Here is a 22,417-nt window from a genome sequence, read left to right as displayed (position 1 = left end):
ACTGGACCATGAAGGCTTGTATTGATCACAGGCTCCTGAATTATTAACTAGTTGTTTAAGACCATTTTCGATGATGAGTTTTCAGAATGTTTTAGCATATTTTGACTAGGTGTGTGCAAAAATATTGAAATATCAATATATTGTAATGTTTAATGTGATGCTACAGTATCAATATCATGGGCTGCTGTGTCAATATGTCGTCAAGAGTATTTTGGGGTATATTTTACTAAATTTGTTAAAGTGCTACAGTTTTGTTGCTTGTTTAGTGGGAAAAAAAAAACTCATTTACGTGACACATTTGACATTTTTACTGTTTTGATGATTAAAATGTTTGTGTTTCATTCATTTTGCACAAGAAGTGGTTTAACAAAGACTTTTAGTATCACAGTCATGATTTAGCCTTTATTTTTATTGAACCGTCATCAAATCGATTTGGAATATATCGTATTGAATCGAAAGCGCACTGTATCAAGATATGTATCGTATCATGGCATGTGTCGTATCTGCAACTTCTAAATGATACCCAGTAGGGATGGGCATTCGATGAAATTTTATTAATCGATCGTCGGGAGAATTAAAGATCGATTTTCGATTAATCATTAACGTTTTATATAATAAGTATCATCATTATTATTACTGTTACTAATCTGCATAAATAAACTAAATTTTTCAAAATAAACCATCACCACTCTAGAGCCACATCAGCCCGTTTGACATTATCATGTGTTTAATGCAGCTTTGCGCAAGTAGAAACCAAACTTAAAACCGCATGGCTAATTTGCATAAACTAAGCAAAGAAAAAAAAAAAAACACTCTTGTGCGCTGATGCGGTTCAGCTTTTGTCAGACTAAAGGACACAACGCAGTGGAATATGAGTGTTCTCTCTGTGACAGAGGGATGATGATGCTGAAGGTGAGTCAGTTCTGTGTGTCGCAATGTTTTCAAAGATCGTACTGCTTATACACGCACCATGATCAAACCGGGACACAGATATGAATGTAAACACACTCACTGAGAGGTACAGTGTCTCCAAGGTGGAGCCAGAGCCCAAACGTGGGACTACGCTGTCAGTCGCAGCTTCATATCTACACCCAAAAACCTACGTTCGGATTAGAAATGAACATAATGGACAAAATTCTTATTGATCAATTATCAATTAATTGACAAATCATGCCCATCCCTAATACCCAGCTCTATTACTGAGTGTTAATGCTAATATGTGCATTGTGTCTCCATGGTAACAGCTGAACATTCCACTATAGAGATACATGTGGACCACCCCCAGTGTGATGTCTCTGTAAAGTATAAATAAGTAATAATATGTACTAACAATAATACTGAATAGCCACAAATAGAGTCTCTTATATATTCCACATACAGCCACATACCAGTGATGTCATGGTGAAGCCGATCACTTCTATGTATCCATCGTCATGTCTCTGAGGCTCAAAGTCATGGTGCTCCCCAGGGTTCCCCCACGGAGTCGTCCCAGCACAGTATCTGTAATCACAGAACGAACCATCACTACTCCTCTTTTTCCCTTTATTTACTATATTTTAATGAAATCTGCCATTTTAAGACTACAGATGTAAAAACTAGTACACACTGTCTAGACATAATTCATCAACTCTAAAGCACCACCTGTAGTCACACCACTGCTGTGCAAATGGAAAAGTTGTATTCCAATTTGTTCAAAGTCTTTAAAATGGTTTGCATGGTTCAAATCAATCCAAGAGTGAAGAAATGGGTTAAAGTCATTTCAAGCTATAAGAAAAAATTACATAACTTAATTTATTAACTTATAAATTGGTTAGTCACCCACCAAAATGTAGTGCTGACAGGCAACCAATAATATATTAGATATGATTTACAATTTTCAAACTACTTTTTAAAATAGCAGCATTATTATTTCACACTTAAAAAAAAAAAAAGTCAAATTCTGTCAACTGGACAAAGTTTTATGAGTGAATACATCACCCATCCAGCAGTAGCTTCTTCAGTTCTGACAGGGTTCTGATGAGAGGCTCATTTATGTGTTTGAAAGGAGAAGCTAACTACACTGAAACTAACACACACTAGTGGTTCAGTAAAGTGCATAAGTAATTAGTTAAAGAGAAGAGGGTATTACACTTATTATTATGGGGGGGGATTAACTGCTAACACATAACATACAGTATTTATTAGGGGTGTAAGAAAAAATCGATTCAGTGATATATCACGATACGTCATCGCGTGATTCCCGTATCGAATCAAAATGCATCCGTATTGATTTTTTAGATCATATTTTCCACGAAAAATTCATTGAAGTGAGTTTCATTTGTGTTGTACTTAAAGCCCGGTCACTAGTTGGCAGTAAACAGCACTAGACCTTATTAAACTACCTTACCACTAGAGAACAAGCCCCCAGGTTCCAAAATGGCCGCCCATTCAAGTCAATGGGCCAAGCTCAATGGCGCATGATCCCAGATTAGCCTAGCCTGGCTAGGTACTTCCGGTGGCTGTGGGCCGACCGAGCATGCGCAGTAGTGCTCTTTTCTCCCGCGGGCACACGCGAATGCATGCGAACGCACGCACGGTGCGCGGGTTCGTGTATCACGTGATCGCTTTGACCAATCAGAGCGAGAGGAGCTAGAACGAAGCAGAGCGTATCCGAAGCTAATGATTATAAAGCGTTTGTTAAGACAACTGAAGGATTTTGAGCTGAGAAAAAGTGCATGATCTAAAAATAGGTAAAAATCGCCACAAAATCCGACATTTTTGAAAGTTGTAGGTGCCCTGTCAGCCGAACACGAGCAGGTTGTGATTACATTGCGGTCTATGAGAAAAATCTTCTCTCGGCCCATGGGATTTTTTTGACTGTAGTACCACTGAGTGGCCACTACGTCAACTCGAGGCAGCTACAAGCTAGCAATACTGTATCCAGTTATTTTAATAGATCCATGCTAGAGAACAACAATATACTCTCGCGAGGACCATACCATGTTAGACTTTAGTATAGATATCTCGCGGTGGTTGGGGCATGGCGCGCGGCTCTGGTCATTCTGAACATGGCAGATGAGGAGAAAGATTTGCGAGAAGCTCCAAGCGTGTACAAGGAGGATATTTGGAAGCATTTTGACTTTTATAACAAAGATGAAACAACAGAGTATGACAAAACCCATGTGGTGTGTAAAGCCTGCTGAGCTAAAATAAAATTCTGCAGAAACACCACTAATCTTCGGACTCATGTGTTAAGACACCACCATGAACTGGAGGTAAACAAGGCAAAACCATCGGCATCTCAAATGACTCTTGAACAAGCTCATTTAGTCAAGTTCCCTCCGAACTCGAAACGTGCTGCAAAAATAACACTCCATTATGTACTACATTTGTAAAGACATGCAACCTCTTAGTGCGGCGGAGAATGAAGGGTTTTGTTACATGCTGACACTATCGAGCCTCAGTACACCATACCTTCCCGACAACATTTTACAGACATCGCTTAGCCAAGAATGTACACTGAAGTAAAGAATACCGTGGTCAATGAACTAGGCTCTGCAGAGCGAGCTGCGTTAACTTGTGATGGTTCAAGAGCCACTGGGTCATACCATTTATACCACCATGTTACCTTTTATTGTTTTAAAAATGCTAAATTTTCTGAAAACAACATATTACCATGTTTAAAAAGTTGTGTTTTTGATGCTCAGAGCTCCTCTTCAGAACACTATCAAAACACAATCAGCACGCATCCCACTAATGAAACTACTGCACATCACACCAGGTTTGAGAAGTTGTAGCCAGTTGTAGTTGTTGTGTGTCACACTTTTGTGTAATTAGGATGATTGTCAGGGCATACAGCTGCAAACATACATGGATGACATAAAACCTTTCCAGACATGTTTTTGATGAGAACAACTTTATAACATGGTAGAAAGCTCCAAAAAGCTTTAAGGTGTGAACTGTCACCTGAATCACACTCAATCTCGTTCATGCCCCCAATGCGTCTTCTAGCACTTATTAGCATACTCTCAGTGGATAGAGTCGTAAATGGGTGACAAGATGTATCTTATGGCTCCATTTCTGTTTGCTGAGAAAACATCGTTAAACATTCAAAGATTAAGCCGTTAATCACAACAAAAGACTTTCAAAATCTATATGTTCCATCGCCTTCCTTATGTAGCTCGGTATATGCAGCCCACATCCTATTACTCCTCTTACCTGAGCAGATTTGAAGGACAAGTAACTACAAAGCCTGCGGGTGTCATTCATCCACATAAATCAAATGTACTTTCTCAGATTCGGGGAGGGCAACTTCTTTCACTGCAGTACTTCTAAGTCTAAGTTTTTAACTGGTAACAAGACAAGCCTGTCAATTAACGGCAAAAACTTCTGCTGAATCGCAAGCCACGGAGAAGGCGACTTTGAGATTTTTTGAAACCGCATGAAACACAACAAAAGATCTTTTGTATGGTAGAGCCGGGAGAGGATGTGAACAGGGCCTTAACGGTCAATGCAGGGATTCAAAATTATTATAAAATGTTAGAACTAAAGATTTTTTTTTTGAATGAATACACAATTATACTACTATTTACAGTGATTAAGCAGTTGAATAAATAAATTAAACATGTAAAGTATGACAGATTTGCATTTTAAGTTTTAGAGATGTAGACAGCTGGATAATGAACAGTGTTTGGAGTAACGTGTTACTGTAATGCATTGCTTTTTGCTGTAACGCAGTAATGTGGCATTACAGGGGAAAACATTTTAATATTTTACACTGTACAAATGTGAGTAATGCGCATAACAATGCCTGGATTAACCTGGATTGAAGTGGTGGGTTTTACTTCATAGAAATTAGCTGAAATCACAGCGATATCAGCAATGGTGAAATGCCAGAGACGCGGCCGCGTAGACCTTCAGTTAACCACGGGTGAAAGGACCGACACAGAACTCTACACTGTTTAGACCTGGTTTAGACCTGGGTCAGTTCTGGTTTAGACCTGGTTTACAGTCGTCCCTCGCTCTATCGCACTTTCACCTTTCGCGGTCTCGCTGTTTTGCCGATTTTTTTTGTGCAATTTTGCATGCTTTTGTTTTTACAGTGTATGAACACGTATTGCGTTCCTCCCGCTGCGTCCTGATTGGCTAAGGGACTCCTGTCTCCTGTACAGTACAGAAAGTGTTCAGCTGCCAAATTTAAATAAATGTTGGATCTCTAGCAGCGTGATTCTGAAGTGCTGTATGTTTGTAAGTTTTCTCCTCGACAAAATCCACAACGTTGACAAAATGTTCTGCACTGATAAAGGCTCCTAGGGTCACACCCAAAAGGCAGAGGACGATGCAAACCATCACACAAAAAGTTGGACTTCTGGACACGCTGAAGGAAGTTAGAAGTTATGTGCTGTAGCAGAGTCTTGCACCGGGTCGGGTACCTGCAAATAGTTGCTGAAATCAGGACCGCGAGCCCACGCAGCAGGGTGTCCATAAAGAACGATCGGGTGACAGCCGCTCTTATCTCCGTGAGGTGCGGAGCAGAGCCGTTCCTTTCTCCTGTGGACACCTTCGAGCCTGTCCCAACAGTGACTCCTGTTTTAGTCCTAGTTCAGTCCTGGTTTAGTCCTGTTTTAGTCCTGGTTCAGTCCTGGTTCAGTCCTGGTTCAGTCCTGGTTCAGTCTGGTTCAGCTCTGGTTCAGCTCTGGTTCCATCCATACACGGCGCAAAAGTTCAGCATCTTAGTTATATCTTAGTTATTTTGGTGAGAGTAACTTAAAGTAATGCAATTGTAATGTAATGCCTTACATTTTAAATGCAGTAATATTGTAATGTAACAAAATACTTTGAAATGACAGTAATAAGTCATAAATAACACATTACAGTTTTAAAGTAACTTGCCCAACAGTGATAATGAAGGGCTACACAAAGATCTGCGAGGTAACAGCATTATAACATGGCCTTTCTGCTTTCAAAAACTTAAAAAAAAAAAAAAAACTGAAAGAAGACTGAAGACTGAAAATGAATTTTTGATAAATGACAGATGATTGGTAAATATTTGTTTCAATTGAAAAAAAAAAAAATGGAAATATGACATTGGGTGCACTCTTTGACTAGGAGTTGTGTGATATTTTGCTCTGTGTTGAATTCTTACACTGGAGCTCTGACCTTGGGGACAGTCTCTGAGGAAGCACAGTATAATTACTTGACAGTCTAATTATTTCCTGATGAATGCAGCCTCTGTAATTATTATGATGACAATACACATGTAGTATGAGATATGAAGCTATAGAATGGGTTTGAGTGAGTTTGTACAATCCCAAATACAGATCTATTCAACCATAAAAGCACTGAGAAGTGGAATTGTATTTTACTTTGAAGTGGGGAAAAGTAAAAAGAAGTATTGTATACTGCATAAGCCCTATTGGGTTTTTTGACTCTTCCGGCACCTACTTTTTATCTAGTGTGTTTCTTTTTATTGTCATGTTATATGTGCAAAATAAATAAATAAATAAATAAATAGCTTATTTTCTTGTACAGTCCCTGACAAAAGTCTTGTCGCTTATCCATTTTGTAGAAACAAAAGCTTATAACCTGACTTTAAATTAATCGATTGGTTTTAGAAATGTCTCATATGAAAGCTAAAACCCTCCCAAATTATGCTCAGCATACTAAAATAAATTTGTTTCACTGAAGAAAGATTGATCATTTAATGAACACAGAAAGGTCAGATTTTGGAAAGACAAAAGTCTTGTCGCCTTGTCATATGCCAATCCTAGATTACAGCCTCATCTGTGATCAGTTACTGATCAATCAATTAGTGGGTGTGTATAAAAAGAACCCCAGCACACCAGACCTTCACATCAACTGTAACTTGACCTCTGACAACATGCCTAAGATCCACCCTGAGACCAAAGCATTAATTATCAAGAGGCTGAAGACCAGATCCACTGCTGAGGTGGTGACACCTTCAATGTGTCTCAGCGTCAAGTACAAAGAATAAGAAAAAGATCTGAAATGACTGGAAATGTTTTTGACAAGCCCAGGTCCAGCAGACCCCATAAGACAACTGCTCGGGAGGACCGTTTGTTGATTAGAAAATCCACGGCCAGCCCCTTTTCCACTGCAGCAGACTCCACCAGGCCTGGTCACCTCAAGTCCCTGTGTCAACCAGAACAGTTTGTAGAATTCTGTCTCGAAATGGCCTCCATGGTCGAATCAGTGCACAGAAACCAGCACTAAACAAAAGGCAATAAAAAAACCGTGTGGCATTTGCCAAGGCCCACAGCCTGCTAAAAGGATGGACACTGGAAAAGTGGCAGAAGGTGGATTTCTCAGATGAATCCTCGGTTGAATTACATCACAGCCGCCGCAAATATTGCAGGAGACCTACTGGAGCCGCATGGATCCAAGATTCACCCAGAAAACAGTTAAGTTTGGTGGCGGAAAAATCATGGTCTGTGGTTCCATCCAGTATGGGGATGTGCGAGACATTTGCAGGGTGGAAGGCAAATATCAATAGCCTAAAATATCAAGAAGTATTAGCTCCTCTTACATTCCCAACCATAAAAGGGGTCAAATTTTGCAGCAGGATGGTGCTCCATCGCATACTTCTATCTCTACATCAAAGTTTCTCAAGGCGAAGAAGATCAAGGTGGTCCAGGACTGGCCAGCCCAGTCACCAGACATGAACATCATTGAGCATGTCTGGGGTAGAATGAAAGAGGAAGCATGGAAGGCCAAACCAAAGAATCTTGATGAACTCTGGGAGGCATGTAAGACGCTTTCTTTGCTATTCCTGATGACTTCATCAACAAATTGTATGAATCATTGTTGAACCGCATGGATGCAGTCCTTCAAGCTCATGGAAGTCATACAAGATATTAAATATGGATCTCACAGCACCACTACTTAATTCACTGACGTTATGCAACATATTTTTGTATTTGACGTAAATTATTTGTTCAATTTTCTGTAGGCGACAAAACTTTTGTCTTGCCAAAATCTGACCTTTCTGTGTTCATTAAATGATCAATCTTTCTTCAGTGAAGCCAATTTATTTTAGTTTATTGAGCATAATTTGGGAGGGTTTTAGCTTTCATATGAGACATTTCTAAAACCAATCGATTCATTTAAAGTCAGGTTATAAGCTTTTGTTTCTACAAAATGGATAAGCGACAAGACTTTTGTCAGGGACTGTATGTTTATTCAAGTTTTACGTCAGGTATTTCTTTGGGTTTGGGACCACAGCTGTTGTTTTCAGTCTCCTGTGCTCATTGTGCTGCTCTAAGCCTTTATAGAGCTGTTTACTCTCTGAATCTAAGAAAGGATCTCAGGCTTGACCTTTTCCTGCCCCACAGCTTGGCAAAACACTTCACTCATCTTGTTTATGAACAAAAGCGTTTTTACTGTGTTACTGAAGGTGGCTCATTCTGGAGTCTTTTTGTTTTAGTTTATACAAGTCTGAGATGTCTTGGTTTTACTCTATACACAAATAATTAACATATGTACCTCATTAACTACAATGTGTAACTGTAATTAATGCCTTGTGCAAAACATGCAATAATGTTCAATGAGGGTTGTCAAAGGTATTAAAATCAGATCCAAAAAATATACTAAAACTGGTAATGAATCTTGATACGCATTTAAACTAAAACCACATAATTTTACATTTAAAAAGCACTGTGTTGTGTTGAAAATTACAGTCTATTGTTTAAAAAAATGTGGTATTGAAATCTGTATTGAGCATTTATATCCAAGTCATCTTACACGTTATTACTGGTTGTAACCACACACTGTATAAAGAAGTGGACGAGAGTGTGATGTCACCCATTAAAGACAAAAAGTGTTTGTTTAAGTGTTGAAGTTTCATCCAATTTTGAAGTGTTTTACTCTTTTTATGAAAAGAAAAAAGCACCAGAGTTAAGAGTTAATGCCATATTAGGGCAAACTGTGAAATTCTTCAAAACTTAAAAAAAAATAAAATAAAAATACTAATACCACTACTACTAACAATAATAATAATAATACCACTACTACTACTATTACTACTACTACCAGTACTACTAATACTAATACTAATAATATTTTTTTATTAAAATTTACATTTTTTAAAATGATTTCAGTGGCCTGTTGTTTATTTGTTGATGTCAGATTGTATAGTTGATTTTTTGTTTGTTTGTTTGTTTTAATCATTTTCAATAATATAACTTATTTTAAATGTAATTAAATTTTAACAATATGCTCATTGCATATTTTTAAGATGTCCCGAGCTTTAAAATGCAGAAAAATGTTTTTTATCAGTGTTTTTTTTTCCTTTTTCTAGGGGTAAATGATAAAATGTAGACTTAAATATACCAGAAAATGTATATATTTTGCATGCCATTGTATTTTCATTTTTTGAGCATTTGAAAACTGCAAAATGTCACTGACCCAAATTCAGTCTGTGATTGTAACTCAGATTTTGGGTCATATGTGTCTAAAACACAATGTTAACACAACTTTATTACACAGTGCATTACATTTGTATTCTATAAAAGTGCATTATATTTGGGTTTACTGGTTACTAGAAATTATTACAAATTATTACTGGTCGCTTCACTGTGCTTTCCACTGTACTTCCTGATTCTAGTACAGTGTATGAAATCAAGTGTTCGTGTATAATTACAGTGCATTAGATTGAAACTATTGCATTAGCTGTACAGACAAAAAAAACACTTGCCAGCTCCTGTGTGACTAGATTTGAACACTCTGAAATTGGATCATATCAGAAAATGGTTGCGTGGATAAAATGTAACCTGCCAACATGCCCGGTGCACCTGTCAGCCTCACCTGTCGGAGCGCACACTATATATCTCACTGTAGGCACGAACCTGGGGATGTTGAGGAAGACCAAACACTGCAGCTTCAGCTCCTGCACTTTGGCTGTCAGATCGGTTCCATCGCACTGGCGGAGAAGACAGGAGAACAAGCAGTGAGGGAGAGTGGACTAAATGAACGGGGCTGGTCTGGGCACACTTACCACCACTTGGATGTGCTTGGAGAGATCCTTGGAGCTCCCCGATAAAAAGTCGGAGAAGGCGGTCTGCGGCAGAGGGAGGGGGAAGTTCAAACGTTACATGACAGCTGGAAGATATGTTAGAACTGCTCTGAAACTGCGAATATGACTGGCAGAACAAAGATTCATGTGAAGGAGGCAGGGAGAGGAGTTGTGTTAAAAGGAAGCCGTTGCAAGTTCTTTCTTAGTAGTTGAGTTTTGAAGTTCTAGTTCAGTTTTTCGGTATGAACATTTTCTAAACTAGTAGTCACGTAAAGTAGATGTCTGAATTTAAAATGTAAATAAACAAGTAGTAAATATTCTCTTCTATTTGTAACTTTTCATAACCACAAGCAGTATAATTTGTCTCGAGGCGCAATTCAGATTGTGTTCTTTGACAAGACAGAGATTTGTTTATTTGAGTGACACATGTGAAAAAAAAGGAGCTCCTTGGTCACCCATCATTTTGAACAAAATCAAGATGCTCAGATTAAGTTGAATGATCTGTCAAAATCTACAATATTGTTCAGTCCCTTGTGATATTTTTGTCCTTTCTTCTTCCTCGTAAGCAGCCGTATTTGTTTTTTGATTCAAATACAGATGGGCCTGATTTTCTAATCCACCTGACAATCATGCCCATCTGAAAACTGGAAGGAATAAGATAATCTAACGTTGAAATGGTGGCCAACAGTTCTAGCAATTTATGCTTTTTTCCCCACTTTAAATCATAACGTTCTATGATTTGGTCAACATGTACACAGCTAAGCTCATGTACAAAGTCAATCATCATAAAATTCCTCTTTGTTTGCAGGCAATGTTTACTCAGAGAGAAAGTAAATGTAAAGGATTACATGTATGTTCAACAGACCACATGTAAGAACAACTCTGAAAAACACATTGCTCATCAAGCAGTTAGTTATGGAACAGTTGCTGCAATGAGAATAGTAATGGAAAAATATCGGAAAGAATAACGACAGTAAAGAGATTTTAGTTATAATTAGAATAATTGTAGATTTTTTTATTAAGATGTAGTAAAATATTGTATTAAAGTCATAATCATTTTGAGATTAATGTTCATGAACGTGCTGTGGTTGGAGATAAGGGGAGATAAGCTGCCTGAGATAATTCTGCCTACACCTGCTCACTCTATATATATATATATATATATATATATATATATATATATAATATATCTCTCTCTCTCTAAATATATATAGAAATATATAACATAAATATATAATATAAGACCTGGACATAGTCCAGCTCCAGGGCCACATAAGTTTTTTTGGTCGACTTTGAATGGCCCATTTAAACTCATTTGGAATTACAAAATAAACATATTTTATCATTTGACCTCATGCCTGGACTAAATCTGCATTGCTTTTCTTTAAAGGGTGTTTTTTTAAATAACATTTTGTGTAAGGCAGCCTCACTTTTTCATTGCATTTCATTTTTTACATAAATCCCAGTGTGATCAGCTCGCCCAAACAGCTATTTACTTTTTATAAAGAAATACAATAAATATTATGCAGAATTGAGTGAAGCATTCTGACCTGGCCGTCCACATTATTTTCTGTTTCTCATGTGACCCCATGTAAAAATAACTGCCCATTCCTGTGTATACTTTAATCATAACAAAAGTAAAACAAAATCTATTTAAATAAGTATTAAATAAGTATTCATAAATTGTAATTTTTTTAAAGACAGAGTTGAAATTTCTCTATTATTATTATTATTATTTTAATTGTTGCATAAACTTCAATTATAATTTACAAAATGCTGTCTGTATTAGCTTCTAGCACTAGCAACATTTCCGAGAACTAATTACCTTCACCATTTGAATGTCCCATTATTCTAAGCAGAGTCTGTGGACTAAGTCATTTCTACAATTAAAATATTACTAAATGAGGAGCCCTGCTGTGGCAGTCAGATTGGGTTATTAGTCGAGTTGAGGCTGGCAGCATAATTTGAACTAGCGAACTAACAAAACAATCCACCGGTGCCCGATAATAGGACCGGTGAGGACACATACTCACCCCAGCATAAAACATCTTGTTCTTGAAGCGGCTGTTGAACTTCTCCGGATTTGCTTCTGGAAATGAAATCAAATTTGAGAAAGTTAGGAAGAATGTATAATGTTTTGATTTTAACTTTTGTTTTTGTCGATGACATGACGTACCTCTGGACTCATGAAACCCCAGTGTGACATGGGCGTCGAAACCAAGACTGAAGTAGTTGTTGAAGACATCTAGAGGGAGCTGGATTAGTCAAAGACAAAAATAAATAAAGTAAATGTGTCACTATTTCCCAAATTGAACCAAACAGAAATTGTACATATTTTAAAATCTAATAAATATTTAAATACAACGTTAAACAAAATGAATGAATGAAGTCTGTCTAAGAAACAAGAAAACTACAACTGCTACTTAAGGATACATACAATATTGGCAAAAAGTACTACCTGACAAATTATAGTTATTAACATTTTGAAATCTTATCCATAAGTTATTCCCAATATTTTCAAGATATTTTTGTAGTAAATACTGTATTCACTTGCATGTTTATCATATAATTGTGTTAGGGTATAAGAATTTTCTAAAGTAAATAAGTACAGATGACATTGGGGTATTGTTTCTCCTGCAAGAACATTTTCCATACCTTCCATTGCAAAAGGACAATGGCAGAAGACGACTGTAAATATAAATGACACTTTCTATTTGAAAGTGTCATTTATATTTACAGTTGATTTTTAAGCTCATGTAAATGGTTTCTTTTTAGTGTGAGTAATGCACAGATGGAGTGGAAACGAATAGGGCGACATAATGATTGGCGTTGTGCATTTGTAAAGTCTACCATATGTTACACAATTTCATTATGTACTAAATCTTTGACATCATGCTACAGATGACATTCATTTTATATTTTTCTGTCTTTCTATTTGTATAATATTGGTATGACAATACATAGAAAACTTTATTTCCAAGGTTAGGTTTGTGGCACCTCTAAAAATACTACAACAAGAACTTGGTTTAGTCAAACAGTAATTAAACAAATATTGAAATGAATAGCAAAATATTCACTATTTCATCACTGCAGACATGACACATGATGATGATATGTATCATCATCATGCACACTGTCTAGTGTAGGACGTTCTATGCTCAGGCAAATATTCTTTTGCGTAAGTTTGGTTCTTGTACAAATGATGTTAAGTTGATATTGTTTAAATCGTATTGTTCACCGTTGTATACAGCTCACCTCTGGACTCATTATAAAAAATCCAGTTTACAAAGACTGCAGGTGCCTACAATGACACTTTACGGGTGCTTTTGAGGAGGCCATGATGGACAAGTGCGACTGAAATGTTTGTTACTGCACGAGTGAACACTTGGCAAGCTGTACTAAGAATTTTAATGTACCGTATTTTCCGGGCTATTAGACTTGTTCTTAAGCCTCTAACCGCATCAAAAAACAACCGCGCGCCCCACAATCCAGAGCGCCCTATACACGAACCCACTTGGGTGTCCCAGCATGACTTCAGTAAACTACAAAGCTGTACCACCTGCAGAACACACAAACACACAGAGCAGACAGAGACCACACAGCCAAAAACACCCACAGACACACTCATCACTACACGCCGACGAGGAATGGAACGGAAGAACGAACCGAAAAAGCGAGTGCATGTAATGTGAAACTTCTAGACACAACTGAACAACTGAGTCACTGCGAACACGCCGACAATCCGTTGGTCCCAGACAGCACCCTCCCTACACGCCACAACTGAACAAAGCCCAGAGTCACCGTGAACGCCACAAACAAACAAAACCACTCACCCATCACACTGTTGGGTTTCCTTTAAAGTCCTGTGCTATTTATTTGTGAAAAATTTAATGACATGCGTTTTATAATCCAGAGTGACTAATAGCCCGGAAAATACAGTACAGTTTTATCTGCAGACTGACCAAATCAGACAATGAAATAATAATGTCACTCACAAATCTGAGATTCAGTGGAATAAGATATCAGTCCAATATGTGGAGACACTGGTATGGTTGTCTTTTAAAAACCTAAATGTTTATTGTTTTGTATTGTCACTGTCCTTGTCTGTTTTTAAAATGGACCATGAGTCCGGAATAAAGATGATGATGACTAATGTACTAATCTACTACTGTTTTCTAAAATATACACAGCACAGGATAAAAAAGGGATTCCAAATAAACAGCACTTAAAAATTCAGATTTCTGTTTAAAATGTGGCATGTCATTTGGCTCAGTTTTATTATAATGTGTTTTTTTTTCTTTTCCAAATTATTCAGAAAAAATGATTTTTAAATGAGCTCTTAACTGCAGGCCCTGTCTAAACATTTCAGTAAAAAGTACTACAATTATCTGTTTATAAAAATGGTGAGTCTATCGCAATGAACAATTGACCACCTTTCATATAAACTAATCAGTGTGTCACTTCCTGATGTAACCATGACAACAACATGACACCAGTACGTTCTGTGTCAGTCCTCTTTTGTTAATTAGACCCGTGTTGAGAGATGACTCAACTTTGACTGCAGAGCTCTGTGGAAAATAATTGGACAGGAGTTTGAACCTTATCGGTCTGTTGCTCGTCCGAGTCTGTGGGAACGCTGTGGTTGGGCTCGACGCGCAGGTTCCACCGGTCCAACTGCACCGCGTCCCCGTCCTCCACATGGGACAGGATCTTCGACAGAGGCTCATCTGTGTAGCCCTACAAGTTACACAGATAAAATACTATTATTTACTATGCATTTAGCATAGTAAATAATAGCACTTTACACTTTTTCAGTTTTAAAGATTACACAAAATTGACTCGTATGAGCTTTAAGCCACGTTAGATGTGTGTTGAAGTGATCCAGATGATTCTAAGTGAAGGGTTAAGGAGTTTAAAAGTACAGTGGAGCACTTCCTGTATTACCATATGACATCACAAAGTGGAGTGTTTTCCATTTGAGAGAAGAACTCAGCCTAAATATGAAAGGTTTGAATCCATGTATCATTCGTTTATTCGTTTTTCAATATAAAACCAAAAATAAGAAAACAAAAAACAACTGTTTTCTTTGTTATTTGTCTGCAAAACCGGATACGAAAAACGGATAACGATTCGTTTTTTCAGTTTTCGATTTTGTGTTTAAATGAAGAAAATGGAAAAAACGGATAACGGCCGTTTCCCATTTACCTGACTTCCCTGACTGCTATACCGAACTTTTGCGCTGCATACGGACTGAACCAAAACTGATCCAGGTCCGGGACCAGAGCGGGACCAGAGCAGGACTGAGACCGGGACCAGAGCGGGACCAGACAGGGACCAGGGCGGACTCCGACCTTTGAGCCTCCACGGGGTCCGAGCCTCAGCTTTGAGCTCCGGCCCTGCCGTGGGCTCTGAGCCTCCGGTCTGGTCCCGGCCTGATCTCGGTCTCAGTCTCAGTCTGGTCCCGGGTTCAGTTCTGATCTCAGTCTCGGTCTGGTCCCGGTCTAATCTTAGTCTGGTCCCGGTCTGGTCCCGGTCTAATCTTAGTCTGGTCCCGGTCTGGTCCCGGTCTGAGTCCCGGTCTGGTCCCGGTCTGGTCCCGGTCTCAGTCCCGGTCTCAGTCCCGACTGACCTGGATCAGTCCTGGTTCAGTCCGTACACGGTGCAAAAGTTCGGCATCACAGTCACGGAAGTCACGTAAACGGGAAACGGCCGTTATCCGTTTTTTCCATTTTTCATTTAAACACAAAATCAGAAACTGAAAAAAACGAATCGTTATCCATTTTTTCATTTTGGTTTTGGAGACAAACAATAAAGAAAACTTTTTTTTTCATTTTCTTATTTTTGATTTTATATTGAAAAACAAATGAACGAATGATACACGGATTGGTTTGTGTGTTAAACAAACAACAAAACACTCCAGGTATGTATTTGATTAGGAAACAACATTAAAACATTAATTTATAACATTAATAATAACAGCATATATTTATTATAATAGGCTCTATTCATGCTTACGTCACAAACCAAGAATGCGTTTGGAAACATGCAATGACAACTTTCGGCAGGCTCTGTTTGCAGTAGCAGGCTCGGACTGGTAATCTTTACTATCGGGAAAATGCCTGGTGGGCCGGTCCACTTCAGACCACATTTGGGCCGGGGCTGTGTGTACAAAAAGCAGAGGTCGGTAATACGATGATAATAATAACTCCCGATTGGCCGATTTGTGGGGGAAAAGTCTAGGGCTGTTTTTTGGTCCCAGTCCGACCCTGTGCGGTAGTAAGTCTGACAAAATCTAGAAAAAAATTAGAAAATGTCCCAGTTTTCTTCATCTCCATGTCATTGTAGTGTTCTGTAATGTTCAGCTCATCAACAATTCCAACCATAACTCAGTTTTCATTATTTCCAAACTGACACACAACTCCGAGTGCACTGGTACATGTGATTAGAAGAGATGAGGCGACAAATTCCAGATGATGAACAGCACATACATCTGCAGTCTTCATTTTAGCACTGAGCGCATTTACTTCAATGGGTTTGATCACCAGTGGGTTTGGTCGGTGAGTCCAGTGTCAGGAACTACACCAGAAGTATCATCACATGTTTCCAAACGTCTTCCTGGTTTGTGACGTTAAGTGTGAATACAGCCTATTGTTTTATTATTCATAGTTTTATGTTGCACCACACTGCAGCAGCTAGTTCCTAATTGGTCAGTTCTGTCTGACAATAGTAATAAAACTTTTTCCTCATTCTGATGTTTCGCAGTATGGCATCTTGTAATTATTGATGGGTGTTTTTATTGCCAAAAAATACCTTGCATTCCTACTAAGGGTGTGAGAGTGGGGTTGCCTTTCCACAGATCTATTCACTAACGTAGCCTAGTGAAGCTTCCTACTTGTCTCCATTGACTGAAGTTCAATGCTACACTCTAGAACATTCAGGTAAAGAAATGCCATCTCCACAACGGTGAACCCTCCCCCACAAAAGCTCCATAATATACCTTTAAAGTGTGTGGTAGATGTTGAGTGGACTTACCGCGCCCCAGTTGAGAGTCCGGGCCAGGTCGTTCCCTGTTCCTAAGGGTAACACGGCAACGGGGGGCTGAGGGTTGAACGAGAGGTCTTCAAGACATGACAGGATCCAGCCAACCTGATTAAACACATAAAAATCTTCAATCATTTTGTCATCTTGGTAGTACCCATATAAGGTCAAAAGTAGGTACCGTATTTTCCGCACTATTAGGAGCTCTGGATTATAGGACGCACTGTCATTAAATGGTCTATTTTTGAACTTTTTTCACATATAAACCGCATGGGACTTTAAAGGAAACACAACAGTGTGATGGGTGAGTGGTTTTGTTTGTTTGTGGCGTTCACGGTGACTCTGGGCTTTGTTCAGTTGTGGCGTGTAGGGAGGGTGTGTCTGGGACCAACGGATTGTCGGCGTGTTCACAGTGACTCAGTTGTTCAGTTGTGTCTAGAAGTGGCACATTGCACTCCCTTTTTCGGTTTGCTCCTCCGTTCCGTTCCTCGTCGGCGTGGAGTGATGAGTGTGGGTGTTTATGGCTGCGTGGTCGCTGTCTGCTCTGTGTGTGTTTATGTGTTCTGTGGGTGGTGCGGCTTTGTAGTTTACTGAAGTGGTGCTGGGACACCTGAGCGGATTCCTGTATAGGGTGCTCAGGATTGTGGCGCGCGGTCGTTTTTTGATGGGGTTGTAGTCTTAAAGGTTGTATGGAGGATTTTTTTTGTTTCAAATTGTCAATGATAGATTATAGAGGTGTAGTAGCCTTGTAATTATGATGACCAAAAAAAGAGAATAAAAATTCATCAACTCTCGACGTGGTGGGGCTAAACATTTGCCAATAGATAACGACACTGCCTCGTTATCTGTTAGCTGACAGGCTGTCAATCAAACTCCCTACGTTTCTAGCGTAACTGACTTGCCTGCGCGCCGCCGGTACGTGGTTTATGTACGCCTGTCACGCAGTCCACAGACGCTGTTTACTCCACCAACGCAACAGTTCTTAGCGGCTTTTTTTTACCTATATCTTCCTCGCAGTTAGCACAAAGTTTGTTGCAATGGCGACAAGAATCCAGGAGCAGTTAGCCGCAAAAGAAAGTCCGTTTTTGAGGTCGCTGAAAGAAGAAGACAAGGGGAAAAGCAGCGAAGCCAAACTAAGGTGATTCTTGAAGATTCATTCCAGCGATGGCACAACTGAAGCAGACGCAGGGTCTAAAGACTGACGCACTGGTCGCCAAATTACTCCTGGACAGGAAACTTCTGCTTATTATGAAAACGTACTTTATTTCCAAGAGCTAGACAAACGTTTTTCAGGACACGAAAGCGATATCCTATGTCTGAAAACGTCATTTTCAAGGCAAAGAAAGAGTCCGCTTGCTGCTGCGTGTTGTAGCTAGTTCATTCGCACTGAATCTCCACGCACCCTTCTCTGCACCCCTTTCCTGCTCCTGTCCCCGCTGCCCGATCCGCTCTTCTCCCTGCTCCTCACTTCTCAGGGCACGGAATCTCCGCGCACCGCTCCCCTCTCCTCTCCTCTCCTCTCTCCCTGCTCCGCTCTTCTCCCTGCTCCTCACTTCTCGTCCGCGCACGAAATGTCCGCACACCCCCTCCCCCCGCTCCTCACTTCTCCGTCTTGCCTAACCAACACTGTAGTTAGTTGTTTACAAGTCATGTGCAGCACCAGCTGTAAACAAACCTGTTTCTGGCGTAAGGAGGAGGCGGGAGGAGGCGGGAGGAGGTGTTTCTACGTAGGGAGCTGTAGGGGAGGGGGGGGGGGTGGTTTCACGCATGCGCAACATTTGAAAAAGGACAAACAGTCGCTGGATTTCTCGTTCCTTGGAAAATCCTCTATACAACCTTTAAGAGTGCGTCTAATAGCCCGGAAAATATGGTAAGTCTGTTCAAATTATTGAGCTATTTTCTGATCAATAATGTTCTAATGTTGTTTCCTCATCACAAACAGACCTGGAGTTGTTTTGTTTCATTCACATGTTTAACACACAAATTCTGCTTATTTAGGCCGAGGTCTTCTTTCATTCACAAAGCACTCCACTTCCACCTTGTGATGTCATGGGGTAATACAGGAAGTGCTCCACTGTGTTTTTAAACTCCACACACCTTCACTAGAATAATCTGGATGATCTCAGCCCAGGAATTTTCAATCTCTACTAAACAAAATGTTAAAATATCTTGGAAAACTACCACTTCATGACATCACAATGTGGAACAGAGCATTTTGAGATGTAAACAGACTAATAATAAAGGATTACTCAAATATATGTGAACAAAACCAAACTCAAATTCAGGTACGTTTTTGACGTGGTAAAAGCATTGTAACTTTATAACGCTCAAATTAATGCATTTTCTGTAATAAAAAAAAGTTAAGTTACTTTCCAAACGTTTTATACCGCACAAGGAGGTGCATTTTCCAACTAATTATCTTATTTCTATACATATTCCATCCAAAGTTTTGCATATTTACACTACAAAAAATGAACTCTAGAAAGGCCGCAGAATCTGAATTTCAAACAGCCTGGGTGCCTCTGCTCTCTGCTTGGATCAATGTGTCAGAAACATTTTGAGGCATAAATTGGTATATTATGAGTAACAGCCACTTAGGGAAAACAAGTCAGAGCTCTAAATTGTTCCAAAAAGATAAAAGAACCCAGAATGCTTTGTAAAAGGCTGAATAATATTAACAGGGCAAGCAAAAAATGCCACTTTGAGTAATGAGTAAAGAGTTGTTGATGTGCGTGAAGCCAAAACCACCAATCATAATATCCAACTCATATTCAATTAATAACATTGCTACAAATATAACTACTACTATTATTACAACTACTACTACTACCACTTAATCTCTGCTGCCAGCTACGATCAGCTTCTACTACTACTACCAGCTACTACTACCTACACCTAGTACTATCACTGAAGAATTGTGAGAGTGACTTTTCAGCTAGTTTATGGCAGTTATTACAATAACAACTACCCAGAAATTCCCTCAAAAAACCTCTTTGGATAATGGGAAGACATTTAGAAAAACACTATCAAAAGTTCATAAGCTCAGAATAGAAACGATTATATAAGATCTGAATATGTAGTATGAATATTTGGAGTCCTGATGACTTACTGTGCCGTCGCCTCCACAGGCCAGGATCCTCAGGTTTGGCACTTTGCGGTACAATTCCAGCCTACACAAAAGTTCAAAGATTCAAAATTAAATCATATTCTTGATTATAAATAGTTATTAGAATCCCATAGTGGTCCTACCCCTCCTTGGGCCCTCCGTTGCTGAGGTCAAACACTTGTCTGGGGTTCAGGTACCACATCATCGACTGCATGATCTTTGTGCCCTGTCAGAGACCAGAATCAGATCACGTGACCATGAAGTACAAATAAGTCATTGTTACTTCATATAATTAAATAGCCTATAATTGATCAACGTAGCCCCCAGCATCCCCAGACTCCAGTGATGGCTTATGGGGTTAAAACTGCATAGGAGAAGACAAGAATTTTATCTATGACGCAACAAAACAGGCAAAATGAAAGAGGAGCATTTTTCAGTGCTCAGAGAAAATTACTTTGGATTAATTACTGGTAAACAAGCAATGAAATACAATTCCAGGCCTGTTTTGGATGAGGGGACAACAATATAACATTGTTACTAAAGCCCAAAAGGTTCTTAGTATTTCCTTAGTATTTCTATGTTACTTTTCAGCACTCTACCATATGGTTATGCTGGTTAAGTAGATCACATGACACATCCATCTGACCTCCTGGTGATGGCAGATATGTTTACTAACTCTTAATGACAGCGCGACCTACTTTACGTGATACACCACTGGCCTGATTTGAATGTAAAAGCTCTTCACTCAGAAAATCGGAGAAGGAAAGCAGGGCACAACTGTATGTAAAAGTGAACGATAGGGCTAGATCTGATATTATGAGCACAAATATTGATTTTCACTGGATTTCATTTAGTCAGATCAAAGAAATTCTCAAAGAACATTTTATTTTTGTTGAAATAGAAAATGGCCCGACAAAGATATGTCTGAATTTGTATTGACCTCAACCAGAATTAGTAGACTGGTTAATTTTATCTTTTCAGTCAAAACATGCCTGGAATTTGGATTTAGACTTACTATTGTAAGCTTCTTACCAAAGAACATATTGTACAGTACAGTTTGAAATGGGGTGAAGAGCGGGAAGAGACCTTCATCCAACTTTTAGAGCTGAGACTGTTTTATCTTGGGTAAAAAATACCAAGACCTTTTTAGTTTATTATTATTATTATTATTAGTTATTTCAATACTTTTATTATTAAATGAAGACATTAATAGCAAGCACTGCAACTGCAGTTTTATAAAAGGATTCTATTCTGTTCACATTTTAAAGTGAAGATTGAAGACTAATAAAAAAAGACTTAAAAATGGTTAGCAGTTTTTATACAGAATAAGAACATTAAAGTACTTGAAAAATAGCTGCTTTTCCCATTCAATTAATCTTCTACTTATTATTTTTTATATTTATTATGCCAAAACATGTATCAAAAATAGAACTGCAATAGATGGACAACAGCTTTTGGGCCATTCATTTAGAGGTTGCCTAGTTTGTCTCCAATTGTTCAGCCCACAGGAATCCACTGGGACCTGCCTAATTCTTTACACATAATAGAAACATAATTAAAATTCCTGGCCCAATGCTGCGCTGCACACTGTAGCTCCAGTTATTAATGCCACTCCAAAGACTGTAGCCATAATAACCTCCAAAATGAGTCTCATTTAAAAATGCACTTCTCTTTTGTGTGGTGGGATAAGCTGGTTTAGTGGCACGTACCTGGTTTCCTCCGCTCTTTGGGTTGACAAAAACTAGCAGAGGTTTCATAAGAGGAGAGGGAACAGGTCGGATCAGAAATGGCTTCCACGGTCGGCCCTCCTGGAATAAAAAACATATACACAAAATCAACAATCTACAGACGTGTTCCAATCTGAGAGCCAGACTTTTCAGTGTAGCAAACAGCGTCTAACACAAATATTTAAGTCAGAAACGAGAAAAAAAATCGATCATTTGGGGAAGTGGATACCAACTTTTTGTATGCCTCGTTACTCTCTAAACATATACCTATTACTTTTCAGAAATACATCATATGAAAACCCAATTTATAAATATATTTAGCACATGAAAATATCTTTTTGTTGTTATTCAATTTCCTCTACCTTAACAATATAACCTTATTTCATTTTAGGTTAGGAATTAACTTAAAATTTAGTTAATTATAAAAATACATACTTTTTGAATATAATATATCTATGGAATAGTTTAGATAGAAAAAATATATATATTATCTTTTTCTTCCTTGAATAAAGGTTTTTTTTTCTCCTTACTTTTATA

General features: G+C 38.6%; 1 protein-coding gene across 6 annotated transcripts in view; it reads right to left on the bottom strand.

The window, feature by feature from the left end:
* The window catches only part of LOC110175582 (diacylglycerol kinase zeta-like), a 194,649-nt gene that overhangs the window by 140,709 nt on the left and 31,523 nt on the right, over window positions 1-22,417 (bottom strand). For all 6 annotated transcript variants that reach the window (XM_055164293.1, XM_055164304.1, XM_020941780.2 and 3 more), the window contains 10 exons: window positions 21,863-21,961; window positions 20,297-20,379; window positions 20,157-20,217; window positions 17,042-17,155; window positions 14,609-14,746; window positions 12,186-12,264; window positions 12,043-12,098; window positions 9,992-10,054; window positions 9,843-9,916; window positions 1,389-1,500 (listed from right to left, as the gene is read on the bottom strand). In XM_055164293.1, the coding sequence (XP_055020268.1) occupies window positions 1,389-1,500; window positions 9,843-9,916; window positions 9,992-10,054; window positions 12,043-12,098; window positions 12,186-12,264; window positions 14,609-14,746; window positions 17,042-17,155; window positions 20,157-20,217; window positions 20,297-20,379; window positions 21,863-21,961 (879 nt within the window). The remainder of the gene's footprint in view (window positions 1-1,388; window positions 1,501-9,842; window positions 9,917-9,991; window positions 10,055-12,042; window positions 12,099-12,185; window positions 12,265-14,608; window positions 14,747-17,041; window positions 17,156-20,156; window positions 20,218-20,296; window positions 20,380-21,862; window positions 21,962-22,417) is intronic.

The sequence above is a fragment of the Boleophthalmus pectinirostris genome, unplaced genomic scaffold (genome assembly GCF_026225935.1).
Source record: "Boleophthalmus pectinirostris isolate CB_2022bp ecotype Guang Dong unplaced genomic scaffold, ASM2622593v1 HiC_scaffold_11, whole genome shotgun sequence".
Taxonomy (NCBI): Eukaryota; Metazoa; Chordata; class Actinopteri; order Gobiiformes; family Gobiidae; genus Boleophthalmus; species Boleophthalmus pectinirostris.
This window is presented reverse-complemented; position numbering and strand designations above follow the sequence as displayed.